The following is a 21740-nucleotide window of genomic DNA, read 5'->3' as shown; positions in this document are numbered from 1 at the left end:
CAGCATAGTGGCGCAGACTCGCATCGGCTGTTCTTGCATCCTTCAAATTGGTACCCTAACTTGGGACCCGGGATGTTTGCTACTTCAACTGCGGCAGTCAGTGCCATTGATAGGGTTATTTTTGCTCTGAAGGCATACTAGGCTTCATTTAATATCCGATGTTTGACTGGGAATTGTGAAAATGTGAAATCGAAGAAACATTAACGGCCACATTAATAGATTACATATTTATAAATAAGATTGATCATAAAATGGAAAGTGGACTTCTCATTAATGACATAAGTGACCACCTACCTGTTTTTGCAGTTTTTCATAATTATTTCGATAGAAAAGCTAATTCAACAACTCGTATAACAGAAATAAGACTAAGAACCCAACGTTCCATCAATGCCTTTAAGCAAGACCTAGAAAAACAAAACTGGACCGAGGTCTACTCAAACAAAGACCCAAGTACAGTGTTTGAAGTATTTCAGTCTACCATAATCTCCTTATATGATAAACATTTTCCATTAACTAAAGTCTGCAAAAAGTATAAAGACCCAAGTAAGCCATGGATAACGAAAGGCATAGAAAACGCATGTAAAAAGAAAAGCAATTTATATAAATTGTTTTTAAAATTCAGAACTGAAGCAGAAAAAAATATAAGACCTATAAAAATAAACTAGTAAATATTTTAAGAACCAGTAAAAGAGATCATTATCATGCACTATTAGAGGAGAATAAAGGTAACACACAAGAAATATGGAAAATACTTAACCAAGTAATCAGAAATAGTCCTAAAAAAATTGATTATCCAGAGTATTTTATCAAAGGCAAAAATACTATTTTGGAAAAAACTGCAGAAATAGCAACTGAATTTAATGAGTATTTTGTCAACATCGGCAGTAACCTAGCAAAACAAATTCCTGATCCAACAAACTTGTTTGAAATAGATAGATACGTAGAAAAAAACTCCTCCATGATGTTCCTTACTGCTGTAAAACAAGAAGAAGTATCAAATATTATAAAAACTTTTAAAAATAAAAAGTCAACTGATTGCTTTAATATTGATATGACAATAATCAAGCAGATTATAGAATATGGAGTGCGACCTTTCACGCACATATGCAACCTGTCATTCAAAGCTGGTATCTTTCCATCAAAAATGAAAATTGCTAAAGTTATTCCAATCTATAAAAGTGGAGAAAGACATCTGTTCACAAATTATAGACCAATATCACTACTAGCACAATTTTCAAAAATATTAGAAAAACTATTTTCTCGCAGACTTGATAGCTTTATACAAAAGCATGCGCTGTTAAGTGAGAATCAATATGGCTTCAGGGAAAAACGGACCACCTCAATGGCAGTTATGGAGTTTGTGGAAGCAAGAGCCACTAATATAGACAACAAAGAATTTACTGTTGGGGTTTTCCTAGATCTAAAAAAAGCTTTTGACACAGTAGATCACAGTATATTATGAGCAGAAATATTATGAACAGTATATTATGTAGCTTATAAATGGATAAAAAGTTATTTAGAAAACAGACATCAGTACGTGCAACTCAACAATAAAAAAACTAATCAACTGAAAATCACTCACGGAGTTACTCAGGGGTCAGTGCTTGGTCCAAAACTATTCATCTTATATATAAATGATATCTGCAAGGTCTGAAAACAATTTAAATGTGTCCTATTTGTTGATGATACAACTTTCTACTGTTCTGGAATAAATCTGAAACAGCTCCTGACAACCGTAGAAAACGAATTAAACAAATTAAAAAACTGGTTCGACAGAAATAAATTGTCACTTAACCTGAAAAAATCGAAGTCAATTGTTTTTGGCACAAGACCAATCAAACACCAAGCTAAAATTATGGTAAACTCAATTGAAATAGAAAGAGCGTATGAAACCAAGTTTCTCGGATTAGTAATAGACTCAAAACTATGTTGGAAACCACATATCGATAACGTAAAAAGAAAAATAGCCAAGACCGTAGGGATCCTCTACAAAACCAAGGAAGTGCTAAATAAGAGATCTTTGTACACATTATACACTTCATTATTATTACCATATATGACCTACTGTGTGGAAATATGGGGAAATGCCTGCAAAACAAACGCACTCCCTATTCTCAAACGACAAAAAAAAGCAATTCGAATTATTAATAGATCAAAATATACAGAACCCACAAATCCACTATTTATCAAATTAAATACGATGAAATTTTATGACCTGGTTGACTTTAAAATCACCCAATTAATGTACAAAGCACACAATAACCTGCTCTGCCAAAACATTCAGAAGTTTTTCGAAATTCGAGAAAGCAACTATGAATTAAGAGGTACCAACTTATTCAAAAAACTCAAAACAAGAACAAACATCAAGCAAAGAAGTGTATCTAGCAAAGGTATTAATCTGTGGAATAATCTCGAAACGGACCTGAAAATGAGTAAATCGCTTGCTGAGTTCAAAAATAAATTCAAAAAAATAGTACAAACAACCTACATCAATCAGAGTTAAAATGATAAATTCTAAACATTAAATATAATGATAAATCAGAACTAAGTTGATAAAGAGAGAAAGGTATTGAAATATCCATTATGAATACAAGAGAAAATTGACACAAGAGTTTCAAGGGTGAGGATGTATATAATCCCGATACAAACCAAAAGTTGTAAAAATATCACGGTTAAGGGTAAAGTATGAGTCTTAATGGAGACTTCTTCTTACTTTTTCTTTTCTGATTGATATAAAAATGATTTAGTAGATATAAACACATAACAGGGTAGGACTAGATAAGTTTTTTACTTCATCCTACTCCCTTGAACATAATAACTGTGTTGAATGAAGACTGATTTCTTTCTTTTTACTTTTTTATCTACCTTATTTTCTGTCAAATTATTACTGTATATGTTTTATGTTCAATAAACAAACAAACGAAATGAAACCAAAGAGCAAAACTATCACATCTGTGTTTTTCCTGCATCTATTTATTTACACACAGACAGTAATCATATTGTCACACTTGTATACCAAAGAAATGTCCGCGAATTAACGTTTTTCTACTGCTTGCAGGTCTGAAAGAGGCACAGAACTGGTTGAGGTAAATTTGTGTACTATCATGTTTTGACTGTGGCATGTAATCTCAGGGCTGTTGCACATTGCGTGATGCTTCCGAAACCAACTGCTACCCGACTATCACAAAAATAAATAAATAAACGACAGTTGGCCACTCATCCCCACTCATTGGGCAATTTATCATAAGGACCCCTTGTGATGTGAACTGTACAAGCCTGTATTGTTGTTCGTGAGCTCGTCATAGAAAATATTGTACCATATCATGTTTTTTTTTTTTAAGGCGGCTAGTAATTAGTTTAGCTTGGAAAAATGCAGTTCTACTATGATATATTTCAATTTTATATCAAAATTCTCATTTTTACCACAAGCTTCGCAATTTCATCTACACGTCTATACGGAATTCAAAATCTGCTTAAGTATTGTTGTAAAACACAATATGTTTGCCATATATGCTGTATTTCGATCGCTTGACGGAGCATGGTTGACGGCTGTGTCCCAGGCCCTGGTGCCCTCCTATTACCCGGAAATTGATTTTTCTTCCTTGTGAAAGCTTCAGTGCATTTTGATCGGCTGCAACTTACGACGTTGCCACGTCATGCAATTCCAATGGAAATTTTGAAAATCACTAGGCAAGACACGGCTTCACTTCAAATCTTGTGGCAAAACCGCCGCGCACTGTAATTGTGCAGTGGAATTCCTCCACATGGCTCAGTGTGTGGCGGCCCTACGTGTATTACACTAAAACCACTAACGACAACAATTCTTTCCTTTGAACTCAGCTCAATAAGAAGCACTCTTTCCTATAGGTAATAAGTGAAATTGAATTACAGTAATTCCCTGCCCTGTGACCAAGTCCTACTTACCAGTGTTGTGTCCAAGGACCGGCAACGCGAGGCCAAGGCCAAGGCCAAGGACTTGACTCCGAGGCCAAGGACTTGAGAAATTTTCCGAGGCCAAGGCCAATAACCAAGGACTTGCCTCCGAGGCCAAGGCCAAGGACCAAGGACTGATTTTGAAGCTGAGGCCTAGCTGAGGACATGTATATGTACCGGTATATACATTTATGAATTAATGGTTTAGTGCAGTAGTTTCTTAATATGAACACTTAACAGACATGACATGGCACAGAAGACAAGTTGAGAAATGACTTTGCATAGAAGTCAATCACTGAGTGCAGAAATTATTTGGAACTGTGCGTCCCGCGGGAAAATTATGCGTCTAGGACGCGGGACACAGAGGTAACGGGATGGCTAAATCTCTAAACATTTACAATTCTCTACAATTTTTCAGACCCAACACCAGTACGAGTATTCATTCACTCTTGAGTACTCACTAATCACGAGAATACCTTGTGTACTTGTTAGATAAATTTCCATTTCACTTAGACCAAAAACAACTGTTATGGCCTTTCATCTCTGACGCAGATGATTATTTACCAATGTGTCAAACCACCATAGCGTCAATTACTGGCAAGGTGGACTTCATCCACCTCCTTGGTTAAACTTTTCCCCATCCTGACATATGAAGCTTGTCACTCAATCAGTACGCCACTTCATCATATTTCCTTGGCACTATGGTAGCGCCAAAAACCATCTGACAGAAATTCAGCTTAATTTTCTAGTGGACACGGCTTTGGCATTCTGGCTTGGTACCTGCAGAAGGCATTTCAAAAATAACACAAAGGTGTGACCTGACATGGCATTGTTGACTGGCCGTGACATCTGTAACTTTGCAACGCGATTCATCTGCAATTCAAATTTCAAATTGCTGCAAAACTAATTGCCAGCAGTCGGCCGCAACATGGTTGCCGAACCCCTCACGCTGCTTTGCAGTTCAGTCACGTTCGGCCTCGCCGTGTGCCAACGGTTTTATGTAACCTTATACAACCAGCTTGATCCCTGAACTTTAAAAGTTTGGAAGAGGAAGTTGAGAGAGATTCTGAATGTAGCGCTCTATTTGATTGTAGAGGGGTTTCTTTTGTCCTCCACATTAAAAAAATGTTGAGGGCTTCAATGTTTACTTTTTCATAACGAGTGTGTGGTCAACCATTGATCGCTGTCAATATTTATGCATCATAACAATAGGAAACGGTGAATCCGGTAGGCCAGAGTGAAATGGAAAAGGCGGTGAGTCGACTGGAGGTGGAGAGAGTCCATCTGCACAGAGAGCTGCAGCGCTGTTTGTATGACATCCAGCAGCGAGACCAGTGCTTTCAGCAACTTAACTCAAAGGTTTGAAAGACTTGAGGATGACACAACTTGCAGGACATCTCACTTTCAGAGCGCTTTACAGTTGAACTATTTACACACACAAGGAGCCAAAGGGAACCCCCCCCCCACCCCCACCCAGAAAAATCTGGAGTTTTTGCAATAAAATTAAGCCACGTTGCTTGACGTTTTAATCATAGAAAGAAAAAAAATGCAGCAAATCCTTCATGTTCTTGTCCACGTTAACAGCTACAGCAGGCGGTGGAGGAAAAGGCCGCTGTGGCTGCTCAGCTACTTGCCGTGTCCCAAACCCTGAGGGACACCCAAAATCAATGCCACTGGCTGGAAATGCAAGGCCAGGCCCAGGTAAAGGTTCTCGAGAAGTCCATGTATTTTATCTTCTGCTTGGATAGTGTATCGTGCTCACTCCAAATTTTAATTGTCTTCCATTTTCAGCGTTTGTAGATAAAAATGCTCCGATGGCCTCTATCTCGAAGATGTATTTTCAGTTAGCTGTTCTGCGATTGGGTTTACATCGAGCGAGAGTGATCACAATCAATTCCATTGCTGCTGTTCGAGTACACTCATTCTGATGCTTGTACAATTCATGTTTCTTTTTATGTTTTTAGTTAGTATAATGTTGTTTTGAGTCTTACAAAAATTAATAGTATTTGCTTACCTGTCTTTCAGGGTTCAGACAATTTAGAGGTGGCTCCCGGAGGTCCTCAGGAAAGGAACAACACAGTTGCTCAAACAATTGAAGTCAGCCAGCTCCAAGAAAGGTGAGGTCGCTCAGACTTGGTGGTGGTGGCGGTGGTCGTGTTGGTTGTTGTAATCTTAGGTTGTCCAGTCAAGGCTCATCACAGCGAGTCACGCGTGATTAGTGTTCCATTTTTCACATCAGTAAAAGAGTCATTGAGCTCTTTCATGAACAGGATACTCTATATTGTGTCATGTCTTCCAAAAACAATACATGCCTCACCCGATCTGCAGTTGAATAAATGAACACTCTGCATTGACTAGCTACTTCTGGATATGGTTTTTCAAATACAGCACAAGTAGTTCTCCATACTACTTCAGGACTGTCAAAAGTCAGGGACCTTGACTGTTCCACTTTTGCTCCACTTTTTTAGGCTACTTGAGGTAGAGCGGAGTCTGGCAGATGAACGGTGCCGAAGGGAGTCTGCCGAAGAGACTTTGCATCTTGCCCAGGCCAGCACAAAGAGGTCTTGACACAAAAAACCTCCTGTATCAACTGACATATAACCACAGTGAGGATGTGCTCAAAAGTAAATATTTTGATATGCAGCATCAGTTCAAGACTGCCTCAAGATATTCGGAGAGACTTCAGCAGTATCGAGATGGAAGCAGATGACGAGTGCGAAGCTGTGAGCCTCAACCCAAACCAGCCTCTGATAACACGGAAGGTAGAATGCAGCTTTTAGATTAGGAGTTTACAGGGGGCGGAGGGGGTTGATTTTCCCAGTGGGCCTCGTGATATTCATTTTGTGATGGTTATTAAGCATCGTTTCTGCCATGTAACCCTCTTCTTGCAGCGGTTGGCGCTTTTTCATCATGTTGTCAGGGGTTGAATGTCTTCATATTTTTTTGGTTTGTTTTGGTAGTCGGCGCTAAGGTGATGATCGTTGCATCAATGATGACAAATTTGTGACGCCATTTAAACTTTTGTCATTGTCAATTCGCTGTGCATGTGACTGTTATCCTTCAGGTTCCAAATACAAGCTTCCTTTTGCTGTCATAGGTATATGCTCCTCGGCTTGTGTGCAGTCACCCCCAACACCTGACTCACTCATCCAGTCACATTCACAGGGATCACAGACGTCCGCTCTTTAATGCAGTTCCACTTATTATCCCTCGCAGGCACAAAGTTTCATTTACTCTGCCAAATCACCCCACTGACTAGTCCACTTCACGTCCTCGCGACAGACACACCAATTAACCAATCAGTGAGCTGTAGGTAGTCTCTTGGTTTGTTTAGTCCCTCCCATTTTGATTCCCCCCCCCCCCCCCCACCCCCCCACCCCCAACTATGTAAAAGGAAGAATGGCTGCTAATAAATGCAGAAGTGAGGAGTTGGTCATGAAAGGATCAATGTTGATAATATGGAACTGGGTTGGGTTTTCCCAAAGCACCAAACAGCAAATAACGACTGTTTCCAAAATTTGCAGTGAGGTTTGCACTTCAAAGATCACCTTCATCCATATAGGAGCAAAATAAACCTCTGAGATTAAGGCATTTCAAAAGAACTCCGCATGACAAAACAAGCTGGAAAGACATAACGGAGACAGTTGTGTTTTATCTTGGCAAGGATACGATCCCCATCGAAAGTGTCTAGACTGCTAAAGTATTTGACACTCATTACAAGTTACACAGTGGCCAATATTTTTCCAACACTGCCTTCCTTAACTTTACTTGTAATGCCATACGTGACAAAGTGGAGTTAAAAGTTAAAAGCCCTGAACCTCATCTGCTGTACTCATCTCACCTGGACATCGCACTTCACCTTGCTATTTGTAAGCCAATATAAAATAAGACTTATTTCACTTTATTCATAGTAATAGACCAGGGGGTCGCTAACGTGTACCCGCGGGCACCAAGGAGCGAGTAGCCCGTGGGCATATTCAAAAAATAATAATAAAATTTGCTTACTGGTGTTGAAACACTCAGGAATATTGTAGAAGTGATAATTTTGTGAGCAGTAGCAAATATTTAAAATAAAGTGTGGCCAGTTGATATTGTTGCGAGAAATGCCTCATGTGATCCGTGTCTTCTCAAAAATTAATCTCATTACCGCTAATCATTAATTACAACATATCCAGGCGGTTTGAGCAAATTTATTTCAAAAATGCATCCTATCACACCGGTAGACCTCTGCATTAATCAGTAGCCAAGAAGGACCTCTTAGTTTCAAAAAGGTTGGACATACATACCTATAGAAGTTAAAGAAGCCTCAACCACTTTAAAGAGAATTGTATCGCAAAACGGAGTACAGTATTGTAAAAAATATATATATTTATCCATTTTCTGTTGAGAACTAAGATTTTAAATGGTTAATTGTTTTTTTTCTTTCTCTGAAATCATTTGCAAAATATCCTGAATAATTGTAGATGGAAAAAAACATGATAAAATCGCCATTGGGATTTCACACCAAAAAAAAGGACATACCATATTGTATGGTGGTATATGCTTTTTTAAATGTATTTAGGTCAGTCATATGGTTGTGGTAATACTCAAAATTGCAAACCCAATTCCAATGAACTTGGGACCTCAGACTGTTGAACAACTGAAGCTGTACATCAAGCAAACATGGCAAAGATTTCCTACAACGCTTCCAACATTAGTTCCCAAACATTTATTAAATCAAATGTGTTGCAGCCATGAAATTCTAAGTGAATGCTTAATTGCTTCCCACTCCCCCTCTCATTTATTTCTCATTGGGAATCTTATACATGGGTGTGTCACACCTAAAGGGTGAGAGCTGTTGAAGACTGAAAACACTGAACTTGTTTGACTTTGTGTGTGTGTATGCAAGTGAAAATTATTTACATGTGTCCAATCATTACAAAAACACCAAGTAAGTTGGTTGCAGCTGGTGTTGACAGCTCCGTCAGACCTTGCTCTTGTTTTGTCTTATTACCTGATCTCTTCCCAACGACTTTCTCGGAAAGGTGATTGCGCCTGTCACACAGTGCACTTAGCATTCTTGATTATAAATGTGAGCATATCTTTATGAAAAGCATAATTACATCTTTATTGAAAGCATAAGTGTTCTCCATTGCAGGCATAATGAATTTATCATTCATAATATGCAAATGTGTGACAACTAAAAATCATAATCAATTTAACAGATATTCACTGTTGGCGATCACAGTATAGGTTGATCAAATATGCTGACTTAATAATAACAATAATACATTTTATTTATAAGCGCCTTTCAAGACACCCAAGGACACTTTACAATAACAAAAAACATGAAACAATACGGGTTGAGCAGCGGCAGCCAACACGCGCCAGCGTTCACTCAACCCGGAAGCATTTCGGCTGGTTGTCAGCCTGTGCTACCATTCTGTTTAATGTTTAATCAAATATTTCTCTACACTTGGTATTAATGTAAAAACATGGGAGTGGTGATTTTGAGGGACAGCGGTTACTACAATGGACAGCTTATCATGTTATCAGGTTACAGGGTGGCATGAAAGGGTTCATCGTCGTCAAGCGCTAACAATTGCAGAGTGATAAAGTGGATGTGTCGACAAATCGGTTCCACCCGTTATACAGTCATGTTTTTTCCAAGCAGAAACTGTGACAGCGTGTTCTGTTACCCAAGTTTTTTTTGGGGCCTTATTCGAAATGCAATTATTCCCCCAACCAGATTTCAGTGTCTTGATTTGTATGCCACTTGTACTTCCAGGTGAAAGGTGGGATGCTGGCATGCAGACGTTGGTTCAGAGGAAGAAGCCTGTACTTTTCCCGGCTGCTGACGGGCCGTGCACGCTCACGTTACTTCTTTCTTGCTTACTTGGTTACAATTCACCTGCTTGTCCTAATGTGCCTTACCGGTGCCCTCTGAAAAGGTAATCAACAAGTTGGACGTTGGTCCAAAGGTTAAAATCAACAGCTGACTAGATAATAATTTACGTGTATATTACACACTCCCAACTCGACATGCTTTATAAAACACTGGCACTGTCAGGTAACCGGGATGTTCATCCTTGGGAGAGTCAATTGTCATTTTTGCTGAACAGATTTGGTTGTAGCTGTACAAATTGCACGGTGTGAATCACATAATCTGTAAATTCGGTTTGCCGCACAAGGCCTTAAAGGAGTGATAATAGCCTATCCAGAACCATATGAAAATAAGGACTAGGAGAGAAGCCTTGGATGTGAAGTCTTCACGAAATCCCACGAACAAGAAGAAAGCCATCTCTGTTATGTTCCTCAATACAGGAAATCTAAACTCACATCCTGATTTCACTGTCAACAACAACACATTCACGCTTCTTGTGGTTGTTTCCTTTCGACAAATGTTGGTACAATTTCTCCTTGCGGTCTAAAACATTGCACGTAATCCATATGCTGACTAAATCTATGCACTGTAACTGCACCTGGGTTTTTCATTATCTCAATGACAGACACGCGAAATCCGAACACTGAGATCAGTAGGATGCTTCATTTCATATCCTGTGTTATTGTAAATCAACGCAAAAAACACTCTTGAGGGTTTTTGTTCCTATTTATGGACATCACAGATATATTATTCTGCCCAATCTACTGATTTTTTATATATATATATATATATATATATATATATATATATATATATATATCTGATCTGTGAAATGTCACAATGGTCACGTGCTCTGTATATACAGATGTGAGGAGTAAACAGAACGTATTTATGAAAGATTACACTACTGAAAAATGTGCAGTTACTTCCACGGTTTTCAAGAGTTTGTGATATTGTCGACCTTGATGACGTGAAGCTCTGCACTTGGTGCAATACTCTGTTTCTCTGAACTATTTTCAGATCACCGTATCTAAAGAGAAGAATAAAAGCCAGTTGATTTTCTTTATTGTCTTGGCCTATGACTAATTGTTTCCTACGGTTTAATTTTGACGAGGCCGGATGTTAACCCTTTCATGCATGAAATTCTAACCTAGATCGGGATATATTTTGGGCGGGGGTGCATCCGTTCATGTCTGGGAGATTAACTTTTGAATCGCTGTCCTCTCTCTCGAGAAGGGTTGAAATAAATGACCTTCATCCTTGAAACAAACAAGGGATTTCAGATAGATAACATCTCACATGCAGTCATCTTCTTCAAAGATGCTGTTTTCTCTACTGTTTAACAGCAATAGCAATTCAGATTTGTTTAATAAGCACAGGTGCAAAAGTACGAGGACAAGGAGTGTTCAAATACCTGGTATGTGATACATGGATGTGACGTTAAATTAGTACTTGGGTGTTTTACTATTTGGACCACATAACATACTGCAAATAAAACAAATTTGTATTCCCCCGCCTACTGCCCGAAGACGGCTGGGATAGGCTCCAGCACCCCCCCGCGACCCTAGTGAGGATTAAGCGGTTCAGAAAACGGATGGATGGATGGATGTATTACTTAGATGGAAGTAGTATATGACAGAGCCAGCTTTCCTTTCTGCTTGTGACTTTACTTTTGTCTGTAATTAAGAATCATGCTCTAGTTGAAATCTAGCCATTGACTTACTGTACTTAGTCATTGAATATTGACATTTGTTATATTCAGACGGTCTTCTGTGATTTTCCAAATACAGTAGTTTTTGAGTATTTGGCTGAATAGAAGCATCGTAATGCTCGATCTACTTCGGTAACAACCGAAAATCATCCGTGAAATGAACACTTTTAAGGGGGGGGGGGGTCAAACATCTTTATGCCGCACTACCAAACAATTGTCAAAGGTATCACCACTTAAAATGCTGATCTTATTTTAATTTTGTCACAAATAGACTAAAGTGAGATATGGGCCTTTTTTAACAAAGCTGACAAGAGTCGTATGAATGACAATAGGTGATAAACAAGTTCATGGTTCCATCTGCCATCGGATGGAAGAGCATTGAGTTGTTCTTGGATTAACAAAGATATAGTGATTAATTTTTTCAATAATTAAAATTTAAATTAGGTAATTTCCTGTGGTACCCTGGTTGGAGATCACTGCAATTGGAGCAGGTATGATTGACCTTGTACTAAACCTTGTTCATTACCATATTCATATTGAGTCAATTGTAATTGACTCTCTCAAAGAGAATGCCCTGAAAACAATGACCTGAAAGAATGAATTTTGTGAATTTCAATGAAAAGAGGACATAAGTGATGTTTGGTACCAGTGGTCCTTGTACATCCCATCCCGTTCTGAGGACTTGGGCCCCGAGGGTCCTTATCTTGAGCAAAGAGTCTCGCACTTGGGTTTTAAACTGGACAGTGATTGACAGTGGCTGCACCAGCAAATTGTTGCTGTTGTTACATTCAGCTTCTTTCATCTTAGGCACCTGGTTAAAGACAAGCTTATCCTCTCTCAAGAGAACTTTGACACAGTAATTCAGGCCTTCGTCACATTCCGGCTGGATTACTGTAATGCACTTTACTTTGGAGTCAGCCAATCCTCCATTAAGCATCTCCAGTTGTTCCAGAATGCTGCTGATAGACTGGTACTGGGAGCACATCACTCCTACTCTAGCATCCCTTTACTGGCTCCCTTTGGAACTTTATAGTTCTTTTTAAGATCCTATTACTGTATTTGTTTTCAAATATTTAAAGTACCTCGCTAAACCTTACCTCTCTTGAGCTCCTCTGCCCCTATGAACCCGCATAGGGATGGAGCGCGTAGGGCAAAGGTCCCCAAACTTTTTCCTGTGAGGGCCACATAACTTTTCCCTTCTCTGATGGGGGGCCGGTGTCAGTTTGTAACATCAACGATCGTAGAGGAGCTTAAAAAATTTATTGTTTCCCAGAAAGCCACACATAACCAAATAACCCTTTCCAAAAGTCAGGAAACAAAATAACTAAATAAACCTCTCTGAGTTCTTCACAAAAAACAGGAAATAATAAACAACTCTCTTGAAATCCACAGAGTTCTGCCATGTACGAGCACGCCACCTATCTTGTCTTGTTTATGTCTGCTACCGTCTTGTTCATGTGTTCTACTACGGTAATTGATGTGAGACACAACTAAAACAATGAAACATTCTATGGTGTGTAGATAACTTTGTGACCTTGATTTCAACCCTATTTGCGTCATGGGTCATTTTGCCCCGAAGACCACCTTTGTACTTTTTTTTTGTACAGCGTCCATGGAAATGTGAATAAAAACATTTCAATTTTTCTGCAGTTGGGAACAATCTAGGAAAAGTCATAACATTTCAAGTTAAAAAATATATAATTTAGGGTTTTTTTAGCACGGTGACGGGTCATTTTGACCCTAGGACAACGGGAGGGTTAGAGGGCCGGTCAAATGTGCCCGCGGGCCGTAGTTTGGGGACCCCTGGCGTAGGGGCAATAGTGTGTAATTTGATTTAATTAGAATTAGACACTTCAGATCAGATCTATAAGAGGCACCAAGAACGAAGCGGATGCTCAGAGGAGGTTGAGCCTTTTCCGTTGCCGGTCCCACTCATTTTTATTCTTTGGCTTTTGACTCGGCATGAGACTTGATTTGTAGTTTGACTGTTTTTGTGCTTTCTACTGTCTTAATTTATTGTTTGTTGTTGTCTAAATCATTTTTGCTCCATGAACAGCATTTCTAATAGAGCGTGGTTGTTTTAAAGTGGCTCTATAAATACAGTTGAGTTGAATGAGAATATACAGATAACAAGGTTGGTAATAATCTTTAATTGGCAATTGTGTCCAAAATACGTAACTGATTTGAAAAAAGAAAGGGAATGTGGGGTAGTTAACTTTTCGAGTGGCCCAACTCAACTTATTTTCTGATAGTCAACAAATACATGCAGGATCACAGAGGAATTAAGCAAGCATTGTTTTCCTGTATTTTAGTTCCTTTGTACTTCTTAATATTCCTCTCCTTCCTCTCCCTGATCATCAACAGAGTCTGCCCCAACCTCCTCGTAGTCCTTCTCCAGAGCCGCCATATCCTCCCTGGCCTCAGAGAACTCTCCCTCCTCCATTCCCTCCCCCACATACCAGTGAACAAAAGCGCGCTTGGCATACATCAGATCAAACTTGTGGTCCAGCCGAGCCCAGGCCTCTGCGACGGCCGTTGTGTTGCTCAGCATGCACACGGCCCTCTGAACTTTGGCCAGGTCTCCACCAGGAACCACAGTGGGTGGCTGGTAGTTGATTCCCACCTTAAAACCAGTGGGGCACCAGTCCACAAACTGGATGGTGCGCTTGGTTTTGATCGTGGCAATGGCAGCATTTACATCTTTGGGCACCACATCGCCACGATACAAAAGGCAACAGGCCATGTACTTGCCATGACGAGGATCACATTTCACCATTTGGTTGGCAGGCTCAAAGCAGGCGTTAGTGATATCAGCAACAGTTAATTGCTCATGGTAAGCCTTCTCAGCGGAGATGATGGGGGCATAGGTAGCCAGAGGGAAGTGGATACGAGGGTACGGTACCAAGTTGGTTTGAAACTCTGCCAGGTCGACATTGAGGGCGCCGTCAAAACGAAGGGAAGCCGTGATAGAGGAAGTGATCTGACTGATCAATCTGTTCAGATTGGTGTATGTGGGACGCTCCATGTCGAGGTTTCTGCGGCAGATGTCGTAAATGGCCTCATTATCCACCATGAAGGCACAGTCAGAGTGCTCCAGGGTGGTGTGCGTGGTCAGGATCGAGTTGTAGGGTTCCACGACAGCCGTGGACACCTGTGGTGCCGGATAAATGGAGAACTCCAGCTTGGATTTCTTGCCGTAGTCCACAGACAGGCGCTCCATCAACAGGGAGGTGAACCCGGAGCCGGTACCGCCCCCAAAGCTGTGGAAAACCAGGAATCCCTGAAGGCCAGTGCACTGGTCAGCCTGGTGACACGGGGGGAGAAATGTGTTGGCCATCACGTTCGTCTTTGTTCATCGCAATTCAATGTGCACTTTGCTTCTCACCAGTTTACGTATTCTGTCGAGCACCAGGTCAATGATCTCTTTGCCGATGGTGTAGTGGCCACGGGCGTAGTTGTTGGCTGCATCCTCCTTGCCAGTAATTAACTGTTCAGGGTGGAAGAGCTGTCGATAGGTTCCTGTGCGCACCTCGTCTAAGGGAAACAAACCAACTTAAGTTCACGTGAAGTGCTAAATTTACTATTTGAATGCGTCCCTAATGAGGAGTCAACAACTGTTTTGTTCTGGAATTGGGCGAAGAAAATTGTTGGCCAACTCTGGTTTGATAAGTAAAATGGTAAAGTGAAAAAATATATATATATATTTATATATATACAGACAGCAAATGTCAGCATTGGCTTTCTTTTGGATGAGAGCTGTGTATCAAAACTGTATGCTTGACAACATGAAAGATCTCTGGAAATTTGACCATTTCAGGTCATTTGTGCGTTTGTTACGTTAATTTTACTACAAAGAGTGTCATAAAAAAACGAAAAGAGAACAGCTTATTTTAATTTAGAAGTAGAACCCGTGACGCACTGCACGATACGCACAGACTAGAGGCTGCGTTTTTTGAGAATCCCTCAGGGTTCCCATGGGATGGGAGTCAACTTTACCTTTCATCATAAGGTTAAAGGATAAAAAATTAATGGAAGCAAACAGGAGCGGGATAATCTAGCAGGGAAAACAATGTTGCACAAAATAGTGAAAGTCCATGGGGAGAACGGGTGTCAACAAAATGTTGATTAATGAGTAAAATGCAATATTTTTGGCAATCATGCTGAACAGGAACAGGACGTGATGAGAGTAGTTTTCACCATAGTTTGTCTCACGATGGGACAGGATTTTTTTTATCAGCATAAAAATCACATTTTCAAGCGTTGTTTTTTTTGGGGGGGGGGGGGTCCAAACTGGGTTATTTGGGTGAAACCATCCCTGGTTCCTGATTACTAAAAATATGGAATAAGGTAGAGCAAAATAAGTAAGTAATCCTTTATTTGGCATGCTCTGTGTTTCCATATTCATCATAAAACAAACATTCTGTGAGCCATGAAAGATGCTCGAAATTGGCTGGCATTCAACAGATTCCATCCATCCGTTATCTGAACCTCAGGAGGGTCGCGGGTGTGCTGGAGCTGAATCCCAGCTGAGTGGTTCTCTTTGTTTTAAAACAACGGGCATTGAACGACTTCCTATTTCCTTATATAGTTCCTATATTTAGTTCCTATTGATGTACAACAGTTCAGAGATGAGTTCGTTTACCAATGACTGTGGGCTCCAGGTCCACAAAGACAGCTCTGGGAACGTGCTTTCCCGCTCCGGTCTCACTGAAGAAAGTGTTGAAGGAATCGTCCCCACCTCCGATTGTCTTGTCACTGGGCATCTGTCCATCGGGCTGGATTCCATGTTCCAGGCAGTAAAGCTCCCAGCAGGCATTGCCAATCTGAACACCAGCCTGTCCAACGTGCACTGAGATACACTCACGCTGCAGGGAAGGGAATATCATGTTAACTGATCGGGATAGCATTACTATTGAATATATTCTAACATCTTTGATAAGGATTCTCAACGTAATATTTGCTTGTGAAACAATTCAATTTTTTATCATTTCTTCAGTTTATCAACTGCATATAATTTGCTGTGGTGACACCGGATGGGTCAAGAAGAAAGTCTCAACAACAGTAAGTTTCCAAGGGACTAACGGAGAATTAATGGTAATGTTTGTGTGATCATTTACCAGTAAATCAGTTTCTATGAATTGCCCCCAATGTTTTAGTTAATTGTCCACGGGAAATGTCTAACTTAGCCAACTGAGTATTATTAGTTCCTTTGTAACATTTCCCGTTGAAAGTTTCTCGAAAGTTGCTGCTCCACCACCTTTTCATCCTTGGTTCAAAAATTATGGCTATTTTTAGAAAGACCAAAAGTGGTAACACATCCAGTTTCTAAGCTTGAATTTCAAATCAAATGCTCCAAGGGAAATCAAATCACACTCACCATATTTCCTAAAGGAGAGTGGTTTCTGAAAGAAGGAGCAGCAGTTTAGACAGGTTAGAACCATGTGATTGAGTTCATTTCTTTATAAAGTGGCAGAAAATCTCACTGTTCGACTGTTACATAGTGATGCAGAGTAAACATGCTGCATTCAAAGAATGTGGGACGTCGGAACTTTCCCGCTCGGATTGTCCCTGTTCCGACCACAAAGATGGTCCGATCAACTTCTCTGTTGTTCTGATTCGTCACAATACATTGTGACCTCTGGCAAATCTTCAAATGATGCTTTAGCCATAAAGGAATATTTTATCTTCACGGCAGTGTATACAGTTCACCACTTAACTTCATCTAAGGAGATAATGGCATATACTTCTGTTCGTAAAAAATCTACAATACACACATTGCCAGTTTGTTAAGTCTTCACATAAATGACTATAAATCATAATACCGCATAGCATTGTTGAAGTTAATTTAAGCAGAAGTGTTATTTCAGAAGTGTGTATCAAATTGGTAGCCCGCATTAACTAATGGACACCAAAAGAAGCAGCTCTGGCCCCATCCCTCAACCCAAGTACACGATTTATGGCCATTTTGACATAATACTGTACATAAATTGCACCAACCTTTAGGGGGGAAAACCCCAACTTGTTTACAATTATTTTGTAATTTTTTTAAGTAGAGATGCGAGTAAACTGTTTTCGATGCTTTTTTTTCTGATTCCAATTCTTCTTTTTTCGTATACCCAACTGGTTTCCAATTATTTTGTATTTTTTTTAAAACAGATGCAAAAACTGTTTTCGATGCTTTTTTCTGATTCCAATTCTTTTTTATTATCCAACACGTCAGGTTTTCACAATATATACATAATACGTAACATTTATGAATTCAGGGTTAGGTTCAGTGACAGGTGGGTTTTATAACTTTGAACACTTACTAGAAAACGTAGTTTTACGTGCAAACTGAAAAACAAGATGAAAATATCTCAAAAATCTGATGAGTCAGCCAAAAGGTAAAGCCGTGAAAAAAAATCTGCATGAAAAATAAATTTGGGAGACATCAATCTCGGATTAAAAATTGCTGTTGACCAATTTAATGATTTTCAACTTTTGTTGCTGTCAGTTAAGTATTCAAACTAGATTTTTTTTTTTTTTTTTTGTGGTTTCTAATGTCGGGCTACTAATACTTTGTTTACGCAATCAACCACATACGAGTCATAAAGGACAGTAAATACAACATGTTGGAAGATTCTATATGCAGCGATGGTACTCGTTTTAACGCAATTATTCAAAACCATATTTGACGAAAATACAAACAACAAAGCCTGAATGTTCACCACCGTTATCATTTTCTATCTTGTTGGAAATAATGGAGCTTACCGATAATCGACTCCCGAGCAATAACACCTTGACTGTTAAGACGTGATATGATTTGACTCACTTTGTAAAAGAGCAGGAAACACTCTTATGGATACACGCTGACTTTGCACAAAGAAGTAGCACGCTCACTCGTCTGTTGAACTCGGGAAGCGTATGCAAGCCCTGAGGAAAAGAGAAAAGAACGTCAAAAAGGCTTTCCGTGAGTGACGTCATCACCATGCGTTGTAACTGACAACACGCAACTGAGATTGGCGGACGTGCCAAAGACTGACGGCGCCCGACATGTCTCCAGTCACGCTTATTATGTCAAATATATAACGCCGTCATGAGGGATGCACGTATTCGGAAACAAACGTAAATCACTGCTGTATTAAAATTAACGAATGATTAATTATTCACTAATAATAATTCTTATTATTAGTTATTAATTATGTGTGTCGCTTTCTGCCTGAAATTATTATGGTGGCAAAACGATTGCATCATATTGACAGCTGTGTTTAATATTTTACAGTAATTCAAGCAACCAAATGGGTGGACACATGATCCATCCATCATTTCCGAATCCATTTATCCTCATGACTCATGAGGGTTGCGGGCAGGATGTGGGGTACTCCCCAACTGACTGCCAGCCACTTGCAGCGCACACATCGACCTACAACTATTTGCGCTCACAACTAGGGACAATCTAGAGTGTTTCATTAACCTGCCAATCATGTTGTTGGAATGTGGGAGGAAATCGCAGTACCCAGAGAAAACCCGGACAGGCATGGGGAAAACATGCTAATTCCACACAGGAAGGCCACAATCGAATCCTGCACCTCCCCGAAGTGAGGCGGGCGTGTGAACCAGCCGATCACAGTGCCACCCGTCCTACAGTGTACATATTACGATGCAGAATTTTTCTACAATACTGACAACAACCTCAGTAAAACGGTTGCAGATTTACTCTTTTGTTTTGGCTGACATGCATCTTCCTGACAAAGATGATTGAGGAATGGTTCCTGATAGTGCACAAGGTGTTTGCATAATCTGGGTTCGGGAGTTGTTTCCAGATATGCAAACACCTATGTGCCTTTCAGGAACATTCTCAATATTTTGTCAGGAATACATGCATGTCAGCCAAAACAAAAGAGTAAATTGACCTTTTACCATCTGTAATAGTATTTGTTTTATTATATTGCAACGGGCGGTCCGGTGAGCTCGTGGTTAGAGCGTCAACCTCACAATGCAGAGGTGCAGGGTTCAATTCTGGCTCCGGCCTCCCTTCTGTTGCGTTTGCATGTTCTCCCCGTGCCTGTGTGGGTTTTCTCTGGGTACTTCGATTTCCTCGCACATAAAAAAAAACAAAAAACATGCATTGCAGATTGATTGAACACTCAAAATTGTCCCCGGGTGTGAGTGTGAGCGCAGATGGTTGTTCATCTCTGTGTGCCCTGCGATTGGTTCAGGGTGTCCCCCGCCTACTGCCCGAAGACAACTGGGATAGGCTCCAGCACCTCCCGCGACCCTTGTGAGGTTTAAAGCGGATCGGAAAATGGATGGATATTTCTTTCATGGTTCATAACAGGATCTCATTCGTTTCACAAATTGAAAACGTGTTCTTAATGCCATTATTGTTTCTTTTTTTCTGTAGTCACCTACATTGTAAATACGTCTGTGTGGTCATCTCAACTTAATGCATAAATGTTCGACGGAACTGCGGTGCGGTGTGAACGCAAAACAACAACGTGCCAAAGGTCGCAGGAACTTCCTGTAAAGGAGTTGATAAAGGATGTTACCAGTTTGTGGCATTCGATATTTACCAGAATCCACTAGATGGCATAATTGACCCGTTTCAAATCCCGGAATGATCGAACCGAGTCACTGAACAATTATTTATACTACTGATTTGAATGCGAATATTTGGCATTTAAATGATAGTATCAATAACATCCAAGCGGTTTTGACATGATACAGCTAACAGGATGACTACCATTTAACAAAAGAAAAACAATACATTTTTGAACACGACCGAGTATAAAAGGATGTGCTAATCTGTTCAACCACATTTCAGTTCTTAATTTTGACTTCCCCTCGGGAGAATGTATATTTATCACTTCAGTTGTACGGGTTAGTCAACGAGTTAGTTGATATTGTTTTGATTTATTTTGTGTAGATTTTTTTACGTCACAAAAACCTGAAGAAACTTGGCGAGCCTCTGTTCCTACTTTTGCCACTGAGCAGCAGTCTTCACACGCTTTAATTAAGCCATTTGGTGGTTTCTGGAGGAACACTCTTGACACACGTTTTTCTTTTTTTTCCAAAACCTTTCTTTGGGTTAACCGCTGTTCCTTTCGTGCACGTGATTCTCAGGCAGTCCTGCAGTTGCCACTGACCCACTTGCCTGAAACACCAGAGGAATACGAGGAAAAGGGGAGGTAGAGGTGAAAACGTGGGCGAGTGCGATGATTAATGTGCTTTTTGAAGGAGAGCGATCGGGAAAAAAAGAAAAAGGACATATGGTGGTGGAATGAGAACAAGCAGGATTCACGAAAGGGGCGTTCAATAAATGTGTGACGCCCCCCCCCCCCCCCCATCTACATTCTAAGATGTCAACAAGAAATTCTGAAGCATGCTAAAGGCAATGAAATAAATGATACTCCCAAAATATTGTACATAATTACAGATAACACTCACTTTGTTTCCTTGTGACAAGTTGTGACTTATTGTGACAATTGGATTATCACAATTTAGTAATTCTATTTAATAATACAAAAAAGACAAGAACTTTTGCCCAACTGCTGTCAAGATGATGAAAATTAAGGCACTGAACCACCTATTGAGCAATGAAAAAAATGATGTGATATTTTTTGAAAAATAGTTTTACTTGCATAGTATCGTTTTATTTTTAAAAAGTCACTCAAGGGTTGATGACCACACCACGACCTTCAGGTTGAAAAAGCCACTTTACCACCTGAGCCATGCCAGTCTTACACTGTAAACAAAGATTTTTACTGTCAAATTTCAAATGCATTGGCCCCGCCCATCGACCGTATTCACCAAAATCTAATTTTGACAGAATTGATTGATGACCTCTGATTCTGTGTGAGGGCGGCACAGTGGGAGACTGGTTAGTGTGTCGGTCTCACAATGCAAAGGAGCAGGGTACGATTTCGATTCCGGCTCCGGACTTCCTGTGTGGAGTTTGCATGTTCTTCCCGTGCCTGTGTGGGTTTTCCCTCAACTCAACTCAACTGTATTTATAGAGCACGTTAAAACAACCACCACTGTATACTAATTGCTGTACATGGAGCAAGTATCATTTATAAAAACAATAAAACAATTAATAACAAAGACAGTAAAAAGCAAAAAACATCAAAAGTAAGATCAAGTCTGAGTCATGCTGAGTCAAAAGCCATAGAATACAAATGCGTTTTGAGACGAGTTTAAAGATGGGAATCTCTGGTTACTCCATTTCAAAACAAACAAAAAAATGCCAAGCAG

At 40.0% G+C, this 21740-nt stretch overlaps 3 protein-coding genes and 1 long non-coding RNA gene across 8 annotated transcripts in view; 2 read left to right on the top strand and 2 right to left on the bottom strand.

The window, feature by feature from the left end:
- LOC127599747 (uncharacterized) overlaps window positions 1-2101 on the top strand; it is a 49495-nt gene extending 47394 nt beyond the window's left edge. The window contains exon 2 of the mRNA XM_052063959.1: window positions 933-2101. The gene's annotated coding sequence lies outside the window, so the exon portion shown is untranslated. The remainder of the gene's footprint in view (window positions 1-932) is intronic.
- LOC127599693 (golgin subfamily B member 1-like) overlaps window positions 1-10858 on the top strand; it is a 62810-nt gene extending 51952 nt beyond the window's left edge. For all 5 annotated transcript variants that reach the window (XM_052063822.1, XM_052063820.1, XM_052063821.1 and 2 more), the window contains 7 exons: window positions 3059-3086; window positions 5146-5292; window positions 5518-5634; window positions 5959-6050; window positions 6402-6494; window positions 6578-6695; window positions 9701-10858. In XM_052063822.1, the coding sequence (XP_051919782.1) occupies window positions 3059-3086; window positions 5146-5292; window positions 5518-5634; window positions 5959-6050; window positions 6402-6494; window positions 6578-6695; window positions 9701-9859 (754 nt within the window). In that variant the 3' untranslated portion in view covers window positions 9860-10858. The remainder of the gene's footprint in view (window positions 1-3058; window positions 3087-5145; window positions 5293-5517; window positions 5635-5958; window positions 6051-6401; window positions 6495-6577; window positions 6696-9700) is intronic.
- The window catches only part of LOC127599835 (uncharacterized), a 117778-nt gene that overhangs the window by 40206 nt on the left and 55832 nt on the right, over window positions 1-21740 (bottom strand). The window lies entirely within an intron of this gene.
- LOC127599750 (tubulin alpha-1C chain-like) lies at window positions 13638-18491 on the bottom strand. Its single transcript, XM_052063964.1, has 5 exons — window positions 18319-18491; window positions 16885-16909; window positions 16150-16372; window positions 14893-15041; window positions 13638-14811 (listed from the first exon to the last, which is right to left on the bottom strand). The coding sequence occupies exons 1-5, from the start codon at window positions 18474-18476 to the stop codon at window positions 13834-13836; spliced, it is 1533 nt and encodes a 510-aa protein (XP_051919924.1). The 5' UTR covers window positions 18477-18491; the 3' UTR covers window positions 13638-13833.

This window comes from Hippocampus zosterae, chromosome 4 (genome assembly GCF_025434085.1).
Source record: "Hippocampus zosterae strain Florida chromosome 4, ASM2543408v3, whole genome shotgun sequence".
Taxonomy (NCBI): domain Eukaryota; kingdom Metazoa; phylum Chordata; class Actinopteri; order Syngnathiformes; family Syngnathidae; genus Hippocampus; species Hippocampus zosterae.
This window is presented reverse-complemented; position numbering and strand designations above follow the sequence as displayed.